Below are 19,234 nucleotides of genomic sequence, written 5' to 3' on the forward strand. Positions count from 1 at the left end.
TTTTTTTCTCAGAAGATACTTCCAATACGTGTTGAAAGCTCATGCAGACGTGTAGCATAAAATAAAACACAAAGACAAAATAGACCGATTCCAATAAAAACTCCCCTTGTGTAAGACTTCCCTTTCAACCTCAACTGAAAATAATCGGTTTCAGCATCTGACAGCAGCAGCAGCGCAGGCGTGAGGTGTTTCAATCAGGTAGTTCTTGATCTCAGAAATTAACAACAACAGCAGCAGTACACGAACACGACAACAAAACGAACAATTCATTTGGCTGGTTGGATGTTTTGCCCTACGTCATCTACTACAATTTCACTCTGAAACATTATGCAAGAAATTGTGACGGCAAAAATGTTCACATAACATCAATTCTCACATATCTTCAATGTTTTGTTTTCATCAAGGTCATGCAGTTATTAGAATGTGATTGAGTTTCTTTGTTTTGAGTTTCAGTTTAAACCGATGTAGAAAAAATATAAGATTTTAAAGGGGGAACACCAAGAAAACAAACTTGTACAGTAGGCAAAAATACGTCTTCTCAACCTGTCGGTCTTCAAATAGATACAGTGTTCACCACTACAACCAGTGCACGGGGTCCGACTCATAAAGCAATCACAGCCGAACTCTCAGAAACTAAAAAATACTCCTAAACATGTAAATAAACCACGTTTTAAATTCATGTTCATCGTGGAGTAGCAGCTGAGCTTCACATCAGCCACGAAAACTTCACATTAAAAAATAAGTTTGGCACAACTGTGCTAAAATACTAAAATGAAATGAAAAATATCGATGTTTGTTAATCACTACATAGCAACTGAAAAAATATATATATCTCAAAATACTAAGAATCCTGATAAATTAAGTAAATTCAAAACAACAGTCTACAAGTCAGATTTATAAACACTTCGAGTACATGCAAAATCTCCCACATGATCACGATCAGTGTCATCAACCTCTGGAAAGCTTTCCTTTGGTTGCACGTACTGAACATTGGAGGAAAACAGGCTTTAAATAATCTCAAACACGCACACAAACTCACTCACATGTTACCACACCAAATATCATCAATGTCCCAGTTCTCACTGTTTGCTTAGTCACTGAAATGATTATTTGATGAATTCCTCACAAGAATGAAGATCCCAGATATTCTCCTTTCTTTTTTGCTTCATATATTGCTTTAGAGACGTTTTGGGAAGCCCTCGTAATTCTTCCCGCAAGCTTCTTTGAGCTGGAACTGGATTCAAATGTTCAATCCACTCATTTATTGGTTCATTGCTTATCCATGAGTAAAGGCCCGTTCACACCAAAGATGATGATGATAACTATAACTACAACGTTTTAATAATCATTCTAAATCTATGAGACGTCCACACTAAATCTATCATCATAATGACCCACTAGTAAACAAAAAAGAATCATTTGCTAATGTTCCCTTTAAGATATGAAAACATTAAAAACATTACTTCTGAATGTTCAAAATGTTTTGAAAACATGCAGTCTTAAGCCGGGCTCACACTACAGGATTTTTAGCCTGATTTTCCCCTCCCGAAAATCGGAGCAAAAATCTTGTCGAGCACCTCGATCGGTCTGATAATCTTAATGTCTTGTAGTGTGTGATGCGCCACAATTTTCAAATCTTGTAGTGTGTGCATGTTTAAAATTTCAGTGAAGATAATCTGCAAAGATTCTCCTTAACCAAATTTCATAATTGGTTAGGATTTAAAAAATCCTGTAGTGTGAGCCAGGCTTTAGTGATGGTGTGCACACCAAAATGAAGCAAATATTCGCATCGTGTTATGGTGTGTTTACACCAAAAGCGAAATTAATTATTCACACAAGTAGAATAGACTTCAGAATAGACGTGAATAAATGCAAATTTGTGCTGTTACCAGCACTAGATTTATTGCAGGATGTTTTTCGCATCACTCCTACGAATAAAAACATAATAATGCTCTCCTCCTTTTTCTGATACATCCAGACATGTCAAACCAGACACCTGACTGGTTTGTGCGGCAATGCATCATTCAGATTTCCTGCTCAAGATGCGACTGAGATTAACATCGCATGTTCGCAGCAATCGCGTCACCCAATTTGCATAATTTCCATCGCATGGCACAAATTCGCATCTATTTGCCTCTTTGCAATCATTTCTATGTAATCTACTTGCACAAATAATTAAATTCGCTTTTGGTGTGCACACACCATTACTCACTCATGGGATGTTTTTCGTATCACTCGCTCTTTACTGATTGGCTTGCGCAACAACGCGTCATGCAAATTTCCTGCGTGAGTTTAAATTTTTCAACTTTTACGGACGATGCAATGGAAGAGAATATTGCGTGTTTGTCGCAATCGCATCAGCCAGTTCACGTCATTTGCGTCGCCAGGCACGAATTTGTATCTATTCGCATCTTTGCATTGATTAACTAGCGGGAGACATAATTGTGGCGTATATCGCACGTTCGTGCGCGATATAGTGCAAACTCGTCACCCAAATCACGTAACTCGCATCGCCCAGCGTGAAACTGCCTCTTTTCGCATCTTCACATTGATTTGTATGTAATCTGCTCGCACAAATATTTAAATTCGCTTTTGGTGTGCACACACCATTACCTACTCACCCACATTTCTGATACAACCGGATATGCCAATAACCTCTTCACTGACTGGCTTGTGTAACAACACGTCACGCAATTTCTCGCCTGAGTTAAAAATTTTCAACTTGAGCAAAAAGACTCAATTGAAGGAAATATTGCGTTTTTGCCCAGTTTGTATCATTTGCATTTATTCGTGTATTTGCATTAATTTTGTATGTATTTAACTTGCGTAGAAGACGCGATTGAGGCATATATCACGCTTTCACATAATTTGCATCGCATCGCTCGGTCTTTGCACTGATTTTGTATGTATACAGCTAGCGTGGAAGATGCGATTGAGACAAATATTGCGCATTTGCGGCAAACACGTTGCCCAGTTTGCCTCATTCGCATCGCCATTAGGCAAATTTGCATCTATTCGCTTCTTCGCATTGATTTTGTATGTTTTTAACTTGTGCAGAAAACGCGATTGAGGTGTGTTTGCGGGAAACAAGTCTTTGCGTTAATTTTGTATGTATTCAGCTTGCGTGGAAGACTCGACTGAGGCGTATATCGCACGTTCGCATTGCCCAATTAACTTTATTCGCATCATTTGCATCATTCACGTCTTTACATCAATTTAGTATGTATTCAGCTTGCATAATCATTCCATTGTATTATTTTGAAAACATGAGAATGTTACTTTTGAATGCTCTCCAGTAGTAACATTTAAAAGAATGTTACACAAATGTCCAACTAAAATGCTTGTGCTAAGGTTTTGAGAACATTAGTAAATCTCAAATAACTATGAATGAACAGTCTATTAACATTATAGGAAGAAAACTTTTTTTCTTGATTATTCGTTGATGTGAAGGAAATTTTCAATTTCATTATTCTGCAAATGTTACTTTTGAATGTTCTTTGAACATTCTGAATCCGGTAAAGTTTAAAAGAAAGTTGGCGCCAACAGCCTTGTGGTTAGAGTGCTGACATACAGTACAACTGCGTTCATGGTGACCCGAGTTCGATTCCCGTCTCGAGGTCCTTTCCTGCTCCCCTCTCTCCTCCCACTGCTTTCCTGTCATTTCTCAACTGTCCTATCTACAAAAATGCATTAAAAAAAATCAGAAAAAACCTTCCATGAATGATTTTTTAACATTTTGACAACGTTACCTTGACCTGTTAACTTTGAACAAACATTCTATTATCGTTATGTTCCCTGTTAGCTAGAACAGAGATACGACGTCATTGTAATCACTTTCAAAAAGTTTTTTCCAAAAAATAAATAATAAAAACATCAGCCAATCAGAATCCATATGACTTTAAAGAGCTTGAGTGTTATAATAAACATTATAATAAACAGGACGTCAGTTGGTGTGGATGCTAATATAGTTTTCATTATAGCTACTGTTCTTGGTGCGAACGGGTCTTTAGATAACACATCCTGTGTGGTATTTCACAGTTTCAGTGCAACGTTTCTTCGCAGACCGTTTCTAGATGCAAATCTCTGTTAGGAATGTTAGTCGAGCCGACCGGAGAATCAAACAGAATAAGTTCATCATTTTTTTTGCGTTGTAATAGACTCCGTTCCAGATGTACGTGAGAGTTTTGAGTCTCTTACGGATGTGTCTGCTTGTGTGCATTTATTTCGCCAGCGTTCGTATCTCTACACGCAGATCTCTATAGGCGTCGTGACCAGGATGCGGCTGCTAGGTGGGCTGTCTCTGGCCGAGCGCTCGTAGCTGTTGGTGGAAGACACGGAGCTGTTCGTGGACACGGAGGTGAAGTGGTGAGCCGCTCCCGACTCCATACCGTTGGTCTTGGAAGCAGTCGGAGATAAGGTCTGCTGCTTCATACGGTCCACCAGCAGCTCCTCCTCCTCAGATGAAGAGTTCAGCGTGGCCTGATGGTGGCTTCCTGCCGCCTGACCATCCAGCATCCAGCGGTGGCCAAAATGCGCGAACACCTCCTTGACCGAGCAGCGGCGCTCCTGTTCCAGGGCCAGGAGCTTTCGGAACATGCGCAGGGCTTCGTCTGTGAATCGGCGCCACTGTGACGGCACTGCGCCCGTCCGCCGCCTCTGCCAGCGCACGAACTCCTCGTAGAAGGTGTCGGACGGCATGGCCTTCTCCCAGGGGAAGTTCCCGGTCAGCATGCAGAACAGCAGCACTCCAAAGGCCCACACGTCCGTGCTGTAGTCCACGAAGAAGCCCTCGTGCTTGGACGTGTCGCACAGCTCGGGCGCCGTGTACGGGATGGTCCCGCTCACGCGCTTCACCGGCGAGCCGGCGCGCCGCGTCATGCCGAAGTCTGACAGCTTGACCTTGCGACACTCCTTGTCAAAGATTAAGATGTTCTCAGGCTTGATGTCTCTGTGCACCAGCTTTTTGGAGTGCAGGTAGTCCAGAGCGATGGCCACCTGATGGACGCAGCGCTTCGCCACCGGCTCCGGCAGTCCCACCTGAGCCAAAACATTGAGAATAAACAGTCAACAACACAATAGTTGATCATCATATTCCAGAGCTTACATCAAGCAAGATTTAGGGTGTGTTCACACTTGTAATTCAGTTTGTTTGGTTCATTTGGTCCAGACCAAAAAGGAAAATGATGCATTTGGTCCTGGTCCACTTAGCGTTCACACTGGCATTTCTGAAAGTGAACCTAAAGATACCAAATCTAAAGGCATAGTGATAAGTTCAAAACCTGATTGGTTGGGTTGAATGACATATATTTCGTGACGGAACTCACCGAACTCACCAGTCAAAAGGTTTGTTTGGAAGCAGACTAAGACCCATCTTTTTAGCAATCTCGGTCCGCTTTACTGGTGTGCACCAGGGCTTGAATGGCCATGTTCACACTTACTCAAATGAACCACACTAACAAAGCAATCGCACCGAAGTTGGTTTTAGTTAAACCAAACATAGTCTCAGCCTCAGACATCATGCCCATGAACCGCTGGCTGAAAGTCTGATGCATACGGCACATCACACTTAGACTGAGTTTTGAAGTCATCATTGGAGTGGTTGAGTTATAACGTTCTTTAACCTTCCACCTTGAAACTAAAATGCTATGGCGCCAAACCCCCTCACGAAAGAAGAACGCCATCGTGTTACAACTGTGACGACAAACGCTTATCAGGATCAACTAAATGCTTTTTCAAAACGTATGTGGAAAATGTAAAGTTTGCAGCATAGAATCTTTAAAATACGTCAAAGTTTTACACACCGGCCTGTTATTTTGGCACCTAAACATGACACGGCATAAAACGAAACGTGATTGGTTGCTTTACCTGCCAATCATATGGCCTCTTGGGCGGGCCTTGGCAATTCAAAGCGGTCAAGGTTCCCAGACCTTCTGCCGTCAGTCTGAAGGTCTGGCTATGCGAGACTAAACCAAACATGACAGGTGTGAACACACCCTTAAAAGAGCAGTTTACCCCAAATTGAAAATTCTGTCGTCAAGTAATTCCAAACCAATAAGTTTTTTTCTTCTTTTTTTTTTTTTTGACAGCAGCCATTGACTTCAATAGTATGAAAAAAAATTCAGTAGCTACCATCAACTCTTTGGTTACCAATATTTTATAAAATATTTTCTTTTATGCTCAACAGAAGAAATCCACAAAAGGTTTGGAATGACAGTTGACCCACAATATTGTGTTCAACGGATAATTTTTGGATGAATATGGATACTTTTTTAAACTTATTGTTTAAAAGACAATATTTTGTATTATTAGCAATCTGTCTGCATTTACATTATCAAATGAAAACAAAACCTGAACCGAATTGAATCCGTATTGAATAGAATTGTGAATGTGAATAACAACTTTGTTGTCTTTTGTAGAGCTGCTTTATAGCTGAAACAATTTGTTTCATAATTGATCAACTTTGCAACAGTTTTTAAACTGAATTTAATCAACAATGAATCTGAATTGAGCTGAATCATGATTCAGAAATACAGTTAAATTGAATTTGCTTCAGAATTGACTTATTTTGTAACCTGGACAATGCTATTGACAATGAAAGTTGAACCAAATTGATCTGAATAATAAAAGTGTTATCTTCTTTTGAGTGTCTTTTTTAACTGAACTGGCCTTACAATTTATAAACTTTGCAAAACTGACAGTTATTGATTAAACTGAATCAAAATCTGAATTGAGCTGATTAAGTGTTGTCTTGTGTAGAGCTGCTTTACCGCTGAAATTAGAATTGATGAACTTTGAAACACTGACTTGGTTACTAAACTATATTGATTCAACAATGAATCTGAATTGAGCTGAATCATGACAATTTAGAAATATAGTTAAACTGAAAGTGCATTAGAATTGACTAATTTTGAAACTTCAGTGTTATTGACTAATCCAAATCAATGTTGAACCGAACTGATCTGAATAATGAGTGTTATCTTCATTTGAGTTTCTTTTTAGCTGAATTGAACTGGTTTTACAATTGCTAAATGTTGCAAAATTGACATTTATAGGCTAAATTGAATCAAAATTGAACTGAGTTGAAATGAGAAGTGTTGTCTTGAGTAGAGCTGCTATACAGCTGAAATTGAATTTATTTTATAATTGATGAACTTTAAAACACTGACACTGATTCTAAAGTAATTCAACAATGAATCTGAATTGAGCTGAATTATGACAATTTATGAATAATGACACTACTGTAGTCTTCTGTAGTTTCTTTATATCTGAATTGAAATTGTGTTTCAATTGATAAACTTTAGAACACTGACAGTGTTACTGACTAAACTGAATCACAGTGAACTGAACTGAATAATGACACCAGAGTTGCTAAATTTAGTTCACTTAAAAATTAATGAATGTTGCAACATTGAAAGTTAATGACTAACCTGAATCAACATTGAACTGAACTGAGCTGAGCTAAATAATGACACTTGTTTTCTGCAGAGCTGCTTTACAGCTGCATTGAATTTGTTAATTTTTCATAATTTTGCAACATTAACATTGTTATTTTCCTGTCTAATTCTGTGAAGCTGCTCTGAATGACCTGTATTGTATAAAATGCAGCAGAAATAAAGATGACTGGACTTTTTTTTTGTATATTTTGGAGCTTGATCCATCACTACTTTTGTTTTCCGTGGAAAATTAACACGAGTAAATTAATGATTTTGCAACTAATATTTCATGTGCATTACGCTTGTTAAATGACGCTGCATTACCTGCGGAGGAATGATATCGAACAGGTCGCCAGATGGCGCATATTCCTGCGCAAAAACATAGTACTCCTCCATTTCAAACGCAATGCCAAACATGTTGATGATGAAGGGACATGGAGACAGATAGAGGGAGATGCTGTACTCTCTCAAGAAACTCTTCAGCTTGGTTGTTTTCTTCTTTAGAAACTTCAGAGCCATCTTGGTACCTGTGGGTTGATGGAAACCAAACATGATGGGTGATTTCTTTGGTTGAATCGTTCATTTAAAGCATTACTGGTTCACAGCAACCCCGTCCTTCGGATTAATGATCGTTAACTGATTGATCTGTAGCTGTGCTGTACCTCTGATCTTATGGATGACGAGGTCCACCTTCCCATAGGTGCCCTTCCCCAGCTCCCGTATGACTTCATAGTATTTGTTGACCTCCACCTTTTCCAGGTTTTGAGCTGCGAAGAGCTGCAGTTCCTCCAGGATGTCGACGGACACGCGTGAGACGACGGGAGAGGAGCTCATTCTGCTGACGGTCGCTCGGCCTTACTGCAACACAAAGAACGAGGAAACGCATTTCAATGTACGCCTTCCTCTGCTGAGAACTGAACAGCGGTCTGCCGCAGGGAATGTAATTATCCTGCAGATAAGGAGGAGAGGGATTTCACTTCCCCTCATCTAACCTGCTGATCTCTCCAGCGCTTCATGCCTCAGCAGTCTCGCTCTCTCTCTGTGTTTGGGTGCAGTGGCTTATGTAATATTATAAGCGTCTGGACTTTACAGGGTCTGTCATGAATATTTATCACTTTGCTACATTTTAAAGCGGAGCTCAACTGTTTACAAGTCAGATCTGGCCTGCTGTTGCGTAACCTATTGAATAAGATGGTAAAATTAGTTTTGAAAAAAAAAGAGTTTTAGAAGATGTTAGTACTTGTTATGTCACACTTTTTATGCATCATATCAAAGTGTCATATGATGAAGACCCACATCAAAGTGTGTCTTGAGCTTCAGTGGAAGAATATATGGTTTGGTTCTGACTCAGTCAGTTGTTTCATTCTTGATGGAAATGAATGAGTGTTTTTGATCAATCAGTTAATGAATGACTCAGTCATTTGTTTTGTTACTGAATGAATCTGTGATTTTGGATGAATCAGTTGAACAAATGATTCAGTGACTGACTTGTTTCATTATTGAATAAATCAGTGTTTCTGAACAAATCAGTTGAATGAATGATTCAATGATTCAGTTAATTATTTGATTCTTAAATGAATCAGACTTCTTGGACAGAAACAGTTGAATAAATGAATTAGTGACTTAGTCACCTGTTTTGTTTCTGAATGAATTTTTGAACAAATTAGTTAACAAATGATTCATTTATTCCTAAATAAATCAGTGTTTCGGAACAATTCAGGTAAGTGATTCAATGACTCAGTCACTTGCTTTGTTTCTGAATTAATTTGTGTTTTTTGATGAATCAGTTGAACACAGTAATCACTGCCTCACTTGTTTCATTCTTGCATAAATCAGTGTTTCTGAACAAATCAGTTGAATGAATGATTCAAATATTCAGTCTATTGTTTATTTCCCAAATGAATCAGAGTTTTGGACAGAAACGATTCAGTGACTCAGTCACATGTTTTGTTTCTGAATGAATCAGTGCTTTTGAACAAATCAGTTGACAAATGATTTAGTGGCTCAGTCACTAACTTGTTTCATTCTTAAATAAATCAAAATAAGTAAGTCTTTCTGAACAAATCAGCTGAATGAATGATTCAATCACTCAGTCACTTGTTTTGTTTCTGAATGAATCTGTGACTTTGGATGAATCAGTTGAATAAATGACTCAGTGACCCATTTGTTTCATTCTAGAATGAATCAGTGTTTTTGAACTAATCAGTTGAATTAATGATTTAATGATTATGTCACTTGTTTCATTCCAAAATGAATCAGTGTTTTGGACAGAAACAGCTAAATGAATTATTCAGTGACTCAGTGAATAAATCAGAATAAATCAGTGTTTTTGAACAAACCAGTTTAATAAACAATTCAATGACTCCCAAATGAAGCAATGTTTTGAATAAATTAGTTGAAGTCGTTTGCCATCACTTACTAGAGTAATGATGTAACCATCAGAAATCACTGAAAATCCCCACCACTAACACAGAGACTGACTGTCCCTCTGAAACAAACACAAACGTCCCAATGCTATTGGACGATGATACCAGCACTCTTGGAATGACTCAGCCAATCAGATTTAAGGACCAGAACTAACCTAATCAGCCACAGCCACTGGTTGATGCTGTCAAAATAGTTAAATTACCCCCAATTACTCAGTCTTGCTGATATATCAGCCAAGTCTACTAATTCTAATCTTATTATTACGGTAGAAAACAGTCTGAATCACAGCCCATCTGTCCCTCAGCACCAAAAATGCAAGAGGCCATTAGTTACAGCCACTGGAGCACAAGAGCTTAGCACTGCAGGTTAAACAGCCGTGATGCTTTTGGTGCAAGTCAAGTAAACTCACATTTATTTCTATAGCACTTCATACAATGCAGATTGTTTCAAAGCAGTTTCACAGTAATACATTTTAATTTCAGCTGTAAAGCATCTCTAGAGAAGACAATGTACTGACAGTGAAATTACTTTCTTATTCACAGCTTATGTTATCGATCGTACACCTGCATTACACATTAGATGTCATGACATCTTCCTCCTGCATGCGCCAAAAACATCAATAGAGATTTTCTGAATAAGGCAAGGCTGTGGTGATCTGGGTGCTTGCCAGGGCACAGAAATGTGGGTTGTTCAGAGTGGATGATTAGGTAACTCACCTCTCCTCAACAAACTGCATGACTTCAGCTGTCATTATGTTAACGGTGCAGGACAAGTTACATGCTAAACACTTAAGACCTGTTCAAATACCCTGTCTAATAACCTGCAGCAGGCATTATTAAACAGACTTCAAACGCAGTCTGCAAATCTGACACATTCACACCAGGACTTCTTATAGAGCACAGAACATGCCAAGATGGTGCAATATGACTCACCGGGTCAAATCGGCGAGCGAGTCTGTGTGGCTCAAGGCAAAGAAATGCAAATATAGCAGATCTCTGCTGTAATGTCAAACTTTGACATCCTGACGCACACATTCTGGTACAGGACGTTCTTTGCACACAAAGCAGGCACAGACTTCCTCTGCTTCTCATCATTACACAGCCATTTAAAAGCGTGAAACAGTAATGGCTCATTTATTCCTGCGTGTGAGCTATTTTGTCATTCCGCTCGCTCTGCGGTTATCGCAGCCGCAGCCAGGAAAACGCAGACAAGAGGGAAGAAAAGGAAAGGAAAGTCAAGGGAGGTGAAACATGGGCCTTTAATCTCTGTTCTCTCTCAGTGCTTCCACACTAGAATATTCATGTCACTGCCGCTCAGCAGGACTCAATGGGGTTTGGGAAAATAGCGATGTATTTTCCCTACTGACCCGCTTGTTTTCTTCACTAACACTGAAAGACTGCTTGTTTTTCTGGACTTGCTTGCATACAAAGACACATGATGGTGAAGGATTTTAATGGGAGACTGGTAGAATGTCATGAAATTTGACCCAAATACGAGCATTTTCAGTCACTTACTTGTTTAATTCCTGAACAAATCAGTGTTTCTAAACAATTCGGCTGAATGAATGATTCAATCACTTGTTGAATTCCCAAATTAATCTCTGTTTTGGACAGAAAAAGTTAAATGAATGATTCAGTGACTCAGTCACCTGTTTTGTTTCTGAATGAGTCAGTGTTTTTTTAACAAATTGGTTGAATGAATGATTCAGTAACTCAGTCACTTGTTTTAATCCCAAATGAATCAGTTTTTTGGACAGAAACAGCTGAATGAATGACTTAGTGACCCAGTCACATATTTTGTTTCTGAATGAATCAGAGTTTTTGAACAAATTGGTTGAATGAATGATTCAATGGCTCAGTTACTTGTTTCATTCTCAAATGAATCAGTGTTTTGGACAGAAAGACTTAGTGACTCAGTCACCTGTTTTATTTCTGAATGAATCAGTGTTTTTGAACAAATTGGTTGAATGAATGATTCAGTGGCTCAGTTACTTGTTTCATTCCCAAATTAATCCGTGTTTTGGACAGAAAAAGTTGAATGAATGATTCAGTGACTCAGTCACCTGTTTTATTTCTGAATGAATCGGAGTTTTTGAACAAATTGGTTGAATGAATGATTCAACGGCTCAGTTACTTGTTTCATTCTCAAATGAATCAGTGTTTTGGACAGAAAGACTTAGTGACTCAGTCACCTGTTTTATTTCTGAATGAATCAGTGTTTTTGAACAAATTGGTTGAATGAATGATTCAGTGGCTCAGTTACTTGTTTCATTCCCAAATTAATCCGTGTTTTGGACAGAAAAAGTTGAATGAATGATTCAGTGACTCAGTCACCTGTTTTGTTTCTGAATGAATCAGTGTTTTTGAACAAATTGGTTGAATGATTGATTCAACGGCTCAGTTACTTGTTTCATTCTCAAATGAATCAGTGTTTTGGACAGAAACAGCTAACTGAAAAACTTAGTGACTCAGTCACCTGTTTTTCTGGACTTACTTGCAAATAAAGACACATGATGGTTAGGGTTTTTGATGGAAGATTGGTACAAAGTCATGACATTTGAGACTAATATGAGCATTTTGTGATCCGTGTAATCGCAGAGCACGTTTACAATTAAATATGCGTAAGTTTCTGATGTCACATGCCTTTTCAGTTAATTCTGAAGGTCCAAAAGGTGTAAACATTGTGACTCTGTGCTACTGCTCTTCTTAAAACATCCTGATCAGAATTAAAAAGCCACATTGGTTCAACCAATGGTACATGTTTGGGGGGCGGGGCTACCAGTTTGACTGGCCAATGAAAAAAGTGGCAAATTTTGCAATTGCATTTCATTTCTTTCTCAAATGTTCACAAGCTCTTCAAAGTCAACATTTTTCACATTTAAGCTTTGAATTTCCCAATGCATTGCGTGGGAATTACCAGAAGTCGCTTAATGTGGCATTAACATGCTACTCCACGGCACTTCAAAGAATACAATTGGAAAAATGTTGTTTTTACCAAAATACATGTGTTAAAAAATCCACACCATCACCACTATTTCCAAAAACATGGTACTGATTTGTTAACAAATGCATTTAGGTAAACACATTGGTGTTTATTATTAAAACTGATTGAAAAATGAGCATATGCATGTGGACGACTGTAAGATCTCGGACAATATTGTATACATCTAATGCAACAAGCAGTGAACAGGAGGTCGTGTGGAGAATCTTCATTAATTAAAAACTGTGACTCTCACACCTTGTGTTCAAACCACAGGGGTGTGAAAGACAATCAAGCCAGCAAATCCCTTATCGCACATTAACGTTCATTTCTCAGAATGCGCTAGATGGATGTGTGGTTCCTGTCCGGCAGGCTTGTGCAAACAGAGATCAGTCTGTATCCATCCAACAGAAAACTAACATGCAGAAGTGAAGCACTGCATGTGTTTGTGTTTGTATGCAGCATTAGAGCTCACGGCCGGGGAATGTCAATTGCACTGCTGTCCAGCGTCCACTAGAGGCAATCAGAATCTAAACACACTCTTATTCCCCAGACCGGTCTGCTCATTTTTCATCCGGACTCTGACAGCATCCATTTAACGCTGTTGAGTTCTGGGTGACCTGCGGATACCTGCAGACTCATCCTATCCGCACTGAGAACAACAGCAGCAACACCCTCACACACAAACACACACACTGTGCTGCCTGCACAGTCTGCAGCCACACACACACTCACTTTCTTCTTAAAGGGGCTATACGTTTGCATGGTAAACAGGACAAAAGGAAATTCATCCAAAGCTCCAATGCATATCTGACAAAAATAAATAAATAAATAATATAAATAAATAAATAAATATATATATATATATATATATATAAACAATTTATTATTATCAGTATTATTATTATTATTATTAACCCAGTTCGCTGTACTAATCGAATAATAGCAATAATAATAATAATAATAATAATGTTTATTATAAATGTTACCATTGTTGCTCAGGTTCATCCTTCAATTTTAGCAGTAAATAATATTAATTTTTATTTTATTTTATTTATTTTCCTTGCAGGATAAGGGCATTATTCTGCAGTGCTGATTAAGCTCGTCTGGTAGCGGTAACCTGAGGGTGTTATTTACACAAATCTATCAGTCTTGAGCAGGACAGTCCATTATAATCGAGCATTATGCATCAATTCCAAGTCAAAATATATCAGTTGCTGCAATATTACAATAATGTTGACATCAAGCGGAATGCACTCACCATGAAATCCGTCCAAAACAGCAGTTCTTCTGTTTCCAGCCAGAAATACCGCAGTGAGAGTCTCTTCTCACGGTGCAGTGGAGTGTCTCTCTCTTCTCCGCATTTGTGTATCCCGGTGCTGCTGAGAATCAGACGCTCCGCTGCATCATAACTCACCCGGCGCGGATCTCATCGCCTGCGACGCTCTATTGTGCGCTCATAGGTGAGACTGGGGAAAATCACGGCTTCCGAGACTGGCTGATGAAACCCCGCCCACCGCGCGGATCAGCCAGTAACAGCGCAGGTCACTCCCTCGCGTCACCTGACTACACCCCACCCACTGCGATCGTCAGCCAATAACAACACGAGTCGATCCTCGCGTCAGGTCGCTGAGGCTATATTTGTTAAATGCATTTTAGTAGCATAAGTACGTCTTATTTTTATTTTTAACGGTGCCAGTTAATTAATTCATTTTATTTGTACAAACTAAAGGGCAACGATATATATATATATATATATACACATATAGATATATACACATATACATATATATACATATATACACACATAAATATATATACATAAATATATAAATATAAATATAAATATATATATATATATATATATATATATACATATATACATAAATATATATATACACACACATGCAGGGTAGCTTTAAAGCAATTAACAGTGCGCAATAAACGCAGTCCACATTGAAGGCACATTCCTTCAAAAGGACTAAAATCGCTCAGACATTTTCAGACATTACATCAGTTCCATAATGACGACATCTGATGATATAATGTGAAAACAATCAGACCCAGCTGCAGAATATCTTTATTTAAACAGACAGTCCACCCAAGGAACCTATAAAAGTTCACCTCCCTATAAAAGTTCTGTTGAGCACAAAAGAAGACATTTTGAAGAATGTTGGTAATGAAACAGCTGACGGCAGCCATTGACTTCATTGTTTTTTTTTTGTTTTTTTTCATTCTATAGAGTCAGTGGCTACCGTCATCTGTTTGGTTACCAATATTCTTCAGAATATCTTTTGTGTTCAACAAAAGAAAGAAACTCGTACAGGATTGGAACAAGTCTGGGTTGCCAGGTTTTCACCACAAAATCTGCCCAGTTGCTACTTAAATCTAGCTCAAAAGTTACTAAATATATTATTATTGGGACCTGTGGACATGAAAAACTGGAATTGGCAACACTGGAACAAGTGGAGGGTTTAAAATTAGTGTTTTTTTTTAACATTTTAAGAACATTTTTTCTTGGTTGTATGAACATTATATATAGGGGAATGTTGCATTTTATCCTTTTGCAAACTTAGTTACTTTTGAATGTGAGCTGAACCACAGGGTTGCCAGGTTTTCGCAACAAAACCCACCCAATTGCAACTCAAGATTAGCCCAAAAGTAGCCCAATTGCATTTTAGAGGGGTCCTCCTTTAATAATGGCATTCCGGGGGGGTAAAATAAACATTTATTGGCAGGGTTCCCTTGGTAAAATTAGCATTCCAGAGACTAAATATTACCTTATTGGGGTTGCTCAAAGAGTGGACATGAAAAACAACCTGTGGCAACAGTGTTAAAGTAGCACAATTCCATTGGAAAACTCGCAGACGTCGCAACACTGCTGAGCCATCTGAAACTAGTATTAATGTCTAAATAAGTTAGACAAACTAAAACGTTTTAGAAAAAATGTTCTGTGAATGATGTCTAAATGTTTTTGCGCTAACGTTTTGAATGCATGTTCTACTAAAGTCACTGGAAAAAAATAGAGACATAACAATGAAACCTTCGCGACTGTTAAATTTCAGAACATTTTATTTATTTACTGAACTGATTATGGCAATCCAAAGAGTAAAGTTACAGTTTGCTGTTAAAGTAGAGTTTACGAAAGAATCAATGCAAAACCTGTGCTTTGAATATATTACCAAACAAGTAAACAGAGAAAATGTTCATTCCTTAAAACGTTCAACTATAACTGGCCACTAAAATTGTGCAATCTCACGTATCAGTACAAAAAAGTATCAGTAGAATTAAAAACAAAAAAGAATCAAGTGTGCAAACAGGTAGAACTGTATACCTAACATAGATCAGACATGTTATGAGAGGGCTACACAAATAAAAACAACTCCAGTGACTTCGAATGCAGATGTTGCGCCAGATTCTTGATGCGACAGAGACGAACGTTCTGCACGTCTCCAGCGCCGTACACTCGATATATGTGATACCGCTCTTTCTCCTTCAGTGCCAAATCCAGCTCGTTCGCAGACATGTGGATGAAGTGTCGATCACGCCTGATCGTTGTCTTCACCTCCACGAAGACTTCCTGCGTGCTGCCGTTATTCGTGAAGGTCAGCTTGAAGTCGCACGCGCGACCGCTTTCTCCTTTCTCATTGAACCAGGTGATTTGGCTGGGTCCGCCGTTGTCTTTCCAGTGTGTGAGGAAGGAGTGAACCAGCTGCTCTCCCCACTGTCCAATCGAGGCCGTGTCTTCTTTGTCTTTGGGCAGCACCAGGGTTTGAGGCATGGTGCAATCCAGCGTCAGATCCTCCAGCACTTCCTCCGAAACCAACGCTTTGCTCCAGATGGCGCTGTCCAGAGTCATGGTCGGACGCTGCAGGCCTTCAGCTCCCTGGAACTGGCTTAAAACCACCTCTGGGGCCTGAGCTGGATCTTGGCTTCTAGGAAGAAGTGAAATCTTTTCAAATGGCTGGTCAAGTGATTAATATTTCTAATCTAATTGCTTACATGATATGTTGATTGATTAATTGCACATTCATTTTTAACACAGAAATTTCCTCCCAAAAGATTACAGTATTGAGAAGAAAATGCGAAGAGAAGCGAAAATAAGAAAAGCACTGAACAAATGTAGCTTCAGAAAGAAATATTATGATTCAGCACTGTATAAATAATGCCAATAATTGGGCATTATTGTTTTTTTCTTTGTTTAAATTAAATATTAAAATATGAATGATTTAAAAAAAATAATTAGAAAATTTTAAATTGAATTGACACTGTCTTAATGAGTGAGTCATTGAATTATTCATTCAACCAATTCATTCATCGGCTGATTCATTCTGAAACTAAATGACTGTCTTTATGAACGAGTCTATGAATGAGTTTAAAGCTACATTTCCAAACATGCAGCTTTAGAAGTAAATTTTACTTCCAAACATGTAGCTTTAGAAAGACAAATTTTGATTCAGCATTGTATAAATAATGACAATAAATGGGCATTATTGTTTTTTTTATCTTTGTTTGTTTTAAATTAAATATTAAAATATTAATGATTTTTAAAAAAATTCAAAAATTAAAATTGAATTGACACTGTCCTAATGAGTGAGTCATTGAATTTTTCACTCAACTAATTCATTCAAACGGCTGATTCATTCTGAAACTAAATGACTTCAGAAAGAAGTAATTAATTAACTAACTAAATGTAGATTTAGAAAGAAATTCTATTTCCAAACAGCTTTAGGGAGAAATATTTTGATTCAGCATTGTATAAATAATGCCAATAAATGTGTATTATTGTTTTTTTGTGTGTTTGTTTATTTTAAATTAAATATCAAAATATGAATGATCTTTAAAAATGTAACAATTTGAAAATGTGAAATTGAATTGACATGGTCTTAATGAGTGAGTCATTCAATTATTCACTCAACCAATTCATTTATTGGCTGATTCATTCTGAAACTAAATGACTGTCTTTATAAATGAGTCACAAAGCTGTGAAAGCTATGAACGAGTCTAAAGCTACATTTCCAAACATGTAGCTTTAAAAAGAAAAAATTTGATTGTATAAATAATGACAATAAATGCCATCATTTGTTTGTTTGTTTTAAATTAAATATTAAAATATGAATGATTAAAAAAAATAATAATTTGAAAAATTTAACTGACACTGTCTTAATGAGTGAGTCATTGAATTATTCACTCAACCAATTCATTCAATCGGCTGATTCATTCTGAAACTACATGACTGTCTTTAAGAATGAGTCACTGAATTATTCGCTCGCTCTATTTGTTTTAAAACTGTGGATTCATTCAGTAACAATTAACTGGTGTGGCTTTGATTGGAACTATTTTTTGATTGGAACTAAAATTAAATTTGACAATATTGAGTTTAAAATGTAACAGTATTAGCTGTTTACTGAACTGTTGTATAAATCAATATCACATTTACAATGGTGCAGGTATAGAGGAAAACAGCACATGTTGATGTGATATAAATATAATAAGGTGTTTCTTTGGCCTCATATCTTGAATGTTAGGCTGATATAAATGCATTCTAATAGGCTCTGAAACACAGTCAGTCGTCCTGCATCATGTTCATCAGCAATTGCATCAATGTAAAATGATGGACAGGTGTGGATGGGGTGGCTGCGTTAAATGCTGTTTTAACACATTATTTCCATAATGACACCAAATTAAGCCCTAAACCAACAGCCCTAGTTGAAATGCAATAAACAAACCCAATAGTAATCAAACATACTGCAGTGGTGGTGTTGAGTGTTGATCATCCGCTGTTGTTGGTGTTGATTCTGTTTCATCTGCTGAAGTTTCATCTTCTTCATCCGTAGCAGCGTTTGACTTCACAGGACCGACCACAGACTGGACATCCTCCACTGCGGCCTCTTCCCTCCGCTCTGAGTGAGCAAACACACGTTTAAAACATTTTCAAAAAGAGAGATTTTCCTGAAGTTCCCTTGAGATTAAGTTAATACTTCATTCAAGTTCACTATTCTGCAAGTTACAAGTAAACAGAGTATTTAATTTTAGTAAAAATTAAAACATATATGCACTACCTGTCAAATGTTTTATAAGATTTTTAATGGTTTTTTTAAAGAGTTCTTTTCTGCTCACCAAGCCTGCATTTGTTTGATCAAAGGTACAGCAAAAACAGTAAAACTGTGAAATATTTTTACCATTTAAAATAACTGTTTTTGTATTTGAATATGTTTTAAAATGTAATTTATTCCTGTGATTTCAAAGTTGAATTTTCAGCATCATTACTCCAGTCACATGATCCTTCAGAAATCATTTAAATATGCTGATTTGCTGCTTAAAAAAACATTAATTATGTTGAAAACAGCTGAAGAAAATTTTTTAGGTTTCTTTAATAAAAAGAAAGTTCAGAA

General features: G+C 37.7%; 2 protein-coding genes across 6 annotated transcripts in view; both read right to left on the minus strand.

Moving 5' to 3' along the window:
- Positions 1–1,238: 1,238 nt before the first annotated feature.
- Positions 1,239–14,289, minus strand: bsk146 (brain specific kinase 146). The gene is made up of 4 exons (XM_051124437.1): positions 14,101–14,289; positions 8,096–8,291; positions 7,758–7,960; positions 1,239–5,037 (listed from the first exon to the last, which is right to left on the minus strand). Exons 2-4 carry the CDS (start codon positions 8,265–8,267, stop codon positions 4,243–4,245), a joined length of 1,170 nt encoding a protein of 389 aa, XP_050980394.1. The 5' UTR covers positions 8,268–8,291; positions 14,101–14,289; the 3' UTR covers positions 1,239–4,242.
- A 1,604-nt stretch (positions 14,290–15,893) lies between these two features.
- wu:fj29h11 (uncharacterized) overlaps positions 15,894–19,234 on the minus strand; it is a 60,104-nt gene continuing 56,763 nt past the window's right edge. For 4 of the 5 annotated variants that reach the window (XM_051124075.1, XM_051124073.1, XM_051124077.1 and 1 more), the window contains 2 exons: positions 18,589–18,742; positions 15,894–16,774 (listed from right to left, as the gene is read on the minus strand). In XM_051124075.1, coding sequence (XP_050980032.1) covers positions 16,204–16,774; positions 18,589–18,742 — 725 coding nt within the window. In that variant the 3' untranslated portion in view covers positions 15,894–16,203. The remainder of the gene's footprint in view (positions 16,775–18,588; positions 18,743–19,234) is intronic. The other variant, XM_051124074.1, reaches the window with a different exon arrangement.

Source organism: Labeo rohita, chromosome 12 (genome assembly GCF_022985175.1).
Source record: "Labeo rohita strain BAU-BD-2019 chromosome 12, IGBB_LRoh.1.0, whole genome shotgun sequence".
NCBI classification, from domain to species: domain Eukaryota; kingdom Metazoa; phylum Chordata; class Actinopteri; order Cypriniformes; family Cyprinidae; genus Labeo; species Labeo rohita.

Excerpts from the sequence above, each read along its gene's own strand:
- bsk146 (XM_051124437.1), bottom strand. The coding sequence starts at position 8,267 with ATGAGCTCCTCTCCCGTCGTCTCACGCGTGTCCGTCGACATCCTGGAG. Across the intron at positions 7,961-8,095 it reads CGTCATCCATAAGATCAGAG|GTACCAAGATGGCTCTGAAG; the intron begins GTACAGCACAGC and ends ATCAACCCACAG. Across the intron at positions 5,038-7,757 it reads TCGATATCATTCCTCCGCAG|GTGGGACTGCCGGAGCCGGT; the intron begins GTAATGCAGCGT and ends GTTTTGGCTCAG.